The sequence below is a fragment of the Choristoneura fumiferana genome, chromosome 25 (assembly GCF_025370935.1).
Source record: "Choristoneura fumiferana chromosome 25, NRCan_CFum_1, whole genome shotgun sequence".
In the NCBI taxonomy this organism is placed as follows: Eukaryota; Metazoa; Arthropoda; class Insecta; order Lepidoptera; family Tortricidae; genus Choristoneura; species Choristoneura fumiferana.
Window position 1 is genome coordinate 7,654,908 of NC_133496.1, and position 4,241 is coordinate 7,659,148.

The window sequence follows — 4,241 nt, forward strand, 5'->3', positions numbered from 1 at the left end:
TTATACTTCCTGCTTCGTCCTCGAGATTAGAGATCAATTTGTAGTAACACGCATCGTGTCGCCATTCATCCACAAAGTTTAAAGTAGAAAACCGTTTCTTTTTTTTTTTTTTTTTTGTGGGGTAGCCCTACTCCCGTTATATGACCGACTTGTCCCTGCTCTCATTCGCGTTTTTGTGCTCAGCCGTTCACCACGTGTTCTCGTTAGTCGCTCAAAAATTTGGTCTAAGTGCATTAAGAGTGTCTAAAATGCCAAAAAGGAGTAGAAAGGACGAGGACAGTGACGATTATTTTCGGCGCAAGCTCCGAAAGTTAGAAAAGGAGCTGCAGCGCCGACGCCAATCGCCCGTTATTTCAAACGACAGCTCATCACCGGATTCGTCACCGCTGCTGCCGCTACAAGAAGGTAGTTAATTATTGTAATATAATAATAAATTAAAAATTACCAGTTAGCTAATTACAAAGACTATAGTGTGATATACGGATTTTATGTAGTGTGCACCTATATGGGGTGTTGCCGTCATTGTGCTTCCTATATCAAAAAGATTAACATAATTAATGTCAAAAATACGAACTACCTACATGGTGTTCACCTAAACGGGGTGATTCCGTTGTAGTATGTCGTATTGATAAAAAATTATAGTCAGAAAGAGTATAAATGTATGTAGTGTACACCTAGACGGGGTGCTGCCGTCATACTGTACTATATTCATAATATTAATTGATGTAAATGTGGATAGTTAAAAGGACTATCTCTTTACAACAATGTGTTGTGTACACCTGCAAGGGGTGTTACCTCACAGATAAATATAATGGTGTTGTGTATAGTTGTAAGGACTATTACCATTCGCACCTATAAAGAGCTATGCGAATTCGTATACCTTTCAGCACACGTACTTATAACCTGTTTTTAAAACTTGGAATTATCTACGTGTGCTTGTGTGTAACGCCTTTTAAAAGACGGTTGAACTACGCATTTTGTTAAAAAAAAAAAAAAAAAAATGATGCATCCCTACTAAGATATTTTAATATATCTTTCAGAGGACAATGTGCAACCAGAAACGCTGGAAATTGGAAATGGAGACGCTGCAGCCACCACCGAGTCCGAAACAAAGGACCCCTTGGAGGCCGCTCCCGTGGTGGAACAATCAGCTCTTGATGACGAAATTTTGTCGCTTTTGGGCGAAACTCCGTCAAAGGACAAAAAGTACGGAGCTGAGATCCAAAACGACCTCGCAGTTCGTTGGGAACACATCGCCACGTCGGGGCTATCAAAAGAGGCTAGAAAGGAGTTATTGGAAAAACACATGATACCAAATAACTGTAAAAAAGTCGAGGCACCCGCTCTTAATCCTGAGATTAAGGCTGCATTGACTGAGGCCCTACTGAAGAAAGATAAAGCTTTAGAGACAAAGCAGAAGCAGCAAGCTGCGGCCATCTCTTGCCTCAGCGAAGCCCTTACTCTGATACTAGCGTCAGAGCACAGAGACTCTAAGATAATAAAACTTCTTATAGAAGCAGGCCGTATCATGTGCGACTCTCAACATACAGAGTCTCTTACAAGACGTAGCTTCATATGTTCAACCATAAAGAAAGAACTTAAAGACCAGCTTTATGACACGGAAATAGATAAGTTCTTGTTTGGAGAAAAACTAGCTGATACGTTAAAGGCTGCCAAGGCCATTAATAAATCGGCGACTGACATGAAAGCTACGCCGCCTAAGCCATCTCAAAACATTAAAAAAGCTGCGCCAAAAAACTCCAAATTTCCTCAATACAATCGACTTCAATCGACAGTAAGTCATGCAACAGCGAACCCGCCCCCAGCATCAGCGCCTGCGCCGCAAGCGACGCGCCGGCCGCAGCGGCCGCCGCCACCGCCGCCGCGCTCGTCGAGGCCTCGCGCGCCTGCGCCGCGCCGCTAGACGGGGTACGCAATACTGGTCGACTTGTATATTTTTATGACCAATGGCAATTCCTAACGAGAGATCCAACAATCTTATCATGGATCAAAGGTTACAAAATTCCATTTTCACAACCTGTTGTGCAAAATGAAATTCCTGGTTTACCAAAACTATCCAAGTCCGAGTTTTTTGAGTATCGAGATTCAATTCAGGATCTTATCGATATGGGGGCTGTCACTGCATGTAAACATTGTGAAGGCCAATATTTGTCTAGTTATTTCATTATAAAAAAATCTAATGGTAAAAATAGATTTATCTTGAATCTTAAGTCGCTAAACAAGTTTATAAACACAGAGCACTTCAAGATTGAAGATCTAAGAACAACACTAAAGTTAATTTCCCAAGACTGTTACATGGCAAATCTAGACTTAAAGGACGCTTATTTTTTAATAGCAATCCACAATGATTATAAAAAATACTTACGTTTTCGTTGGGAAGACAAATACTATCAGTTTAATGTTCTTCCTTTTGGCCTAAGTACCGCCCCCTTCGTGTTTACGAAACTGCTCAAACCAGTCATGTCATTATTAAGGTCTCTGGGTTTACTATCAACTATTTATTTAGACGATGTCTGTATGATAGGAAAAAATTATACAGATTGTGCCAGAAATATTTCACAAACAAGACAGATTTTTGAATCACTTGGATTTGTCATAAACAAAGAAAAGAGTTGCCTTGTCCCAAGAACAACTTGTAGATATCTAGGATTTATCATAGATTCCAAAAGTTTTCACGTTAAGCTTCCAGATGAAAAAAGAATACAAATTAAGAAAGAATTAAATCTATTTATTCAATTGAAAAGATGTAAAATCCGATGTTTCGCTCGCTTATTGGGTCTTCTTACGTCAGCCTGTCCAGCCATCCAATATGGGTGGCTCTATACGAAACAGATGGAGAGATGTAAATATCTCACATTACTGAATACAGAAGATTACGACTCTTATATGACATTGCCTTCAAATTTGCATTCTGATTTCACCTGGTGGCTTAAATCTATAGAGCAAGCTGTCAATCCCATAAGGATTGACAGCTATTGCTTAGAAATATTCTCGGACGCAAGCAAAAAAGGGTGGGGGGCAGCATGTGGCAGGGAAACTGCCAGTGGCTCGTGGAGTAGTGATGAGGCTAACAGACACATAAATTATCTAGAGCTACTGGCGTCTTTCTTTGGACTAAAAATCTTTGCCAAAAATATGACCAATTGTCAAATTTTGCTAAGAATCGATAACACAACTGCTATCTCATATGTCAATCGCATGGGAGGCGTCAGATTCCCACACCTTAATCAAGTGACGAAAGACCTATGGCAGTGGTGTGAAATCCGAAACATCTTTGTCTTCGCAGCATATATAAGCTCCCAAGACAATGAAATAGCAGATGCGGAATCGAGAAAAACCCATCCAGATGTCGAATGGGAATTAAATAACTATGCCTTCAGCCAGATTGTTTCAAAGTTCGGTTCTCCCAATATTGATCTATTTGCAAGCCGAGTTAATAAAAAGTGCGAAAGATATGTGTCATGGAGCAGAGACCCCGATGCATATGCAAATAATGCATTTACATTAAATTGGCAAAATATGTATTTTTACGCGTTTCCGCCTTTTAGTATTATTTTAAAAGTTTTAAGAAAGATTATCAGTGACAAGGCTGAAGGCATAGTTGTTGTTCCACTTTGGCCCACGCAGCCCTGGTACCCAATTTTCCAGCGTCTGCTTTGTTCAGAGGTTATAACCTTCTCTCAAGATGATAATTTATTGTTATCTGTCCACAACAGCTATCCAAGAGTCAACTTAGTAGCAGGGAGATTATCCGGACTGCGTTATTAAGAAGATGCGTACCACCTTCTTCCTTGGATATAATGTTGGCGTCTTTGTCGAATAATTCCTTAAAACAATACGGGTGTGCATTGAATCGCTGGACGCGTTTCTGTGCCCAGCATAATATAGATGTCTATACAGCATCAATCCCAAACGTACTATACTTTTTTACTAAGGAATTCGACAAAGGTGCAAGTTACGGCACATTAAATAGTTGCCGATCGGCATTGTCATTAGTTTTAGGATCCAAAGTTGGATCAGATGATCGTGTGACCAGACTATTTAAAGGGTTCTATAGGCTGCGCCCTACTTCACCTAAGTATGACATAACCTGGTCTCCTACTATAGTTTTGGATTATTTGTCAAATCTGTACCCTAATAACGAGATTCATATCGAACATTTAACAAAAAAAGTTACAACATTATTGGCGCTGGTAACCGCACACAGAGTGCAAACTTTG

The 4,241-nt window shown here is 40.1% G+C and overlaps 1 protein-coding gene across 1 annotated transcript; it reads left to right on the forward strand.

Annotated features, from left to right (window-relative positions):
* Positions 1-205: 205 nt before the first annotated feature.
* On the forward strand, positions 206-1,975 carry LOC141442271 (uncharacterized). Its single transcript, XM_074107219.1, has 2 exons — positions 206-405; positions 1,041-1,975. The coding sequence occupies exons 1-2, from the start codon at positions 249-251 to the stop codon at positions 1,922-1,924; spliced, it is 1,041 nt and encodes a 346-aa protein (XP_073963320.1). The 5' UTR covers positions 206-248; the 3' UTR covers positions 1,925-1,975.
* The last annotated feature ends 2,266 nt before the right edge of the window (positions 1,976-4,241 follow it).

Coding starts and splice junctions, on each gene's coding strand:
- LOC141442271 (XM_074107219.1), top strand. CDS start 249: ATGCCAAAAAGGAGTAGAAAGGACGAGGACAGTGACGATTATTTTCGG. Junction 406..1,040: donor GCTGCTGCCGCTACAAGAAG/GTAGTTAATTAT, acceptor TATATCTTTCAG/AGGACAATGTGCAACCAGAA.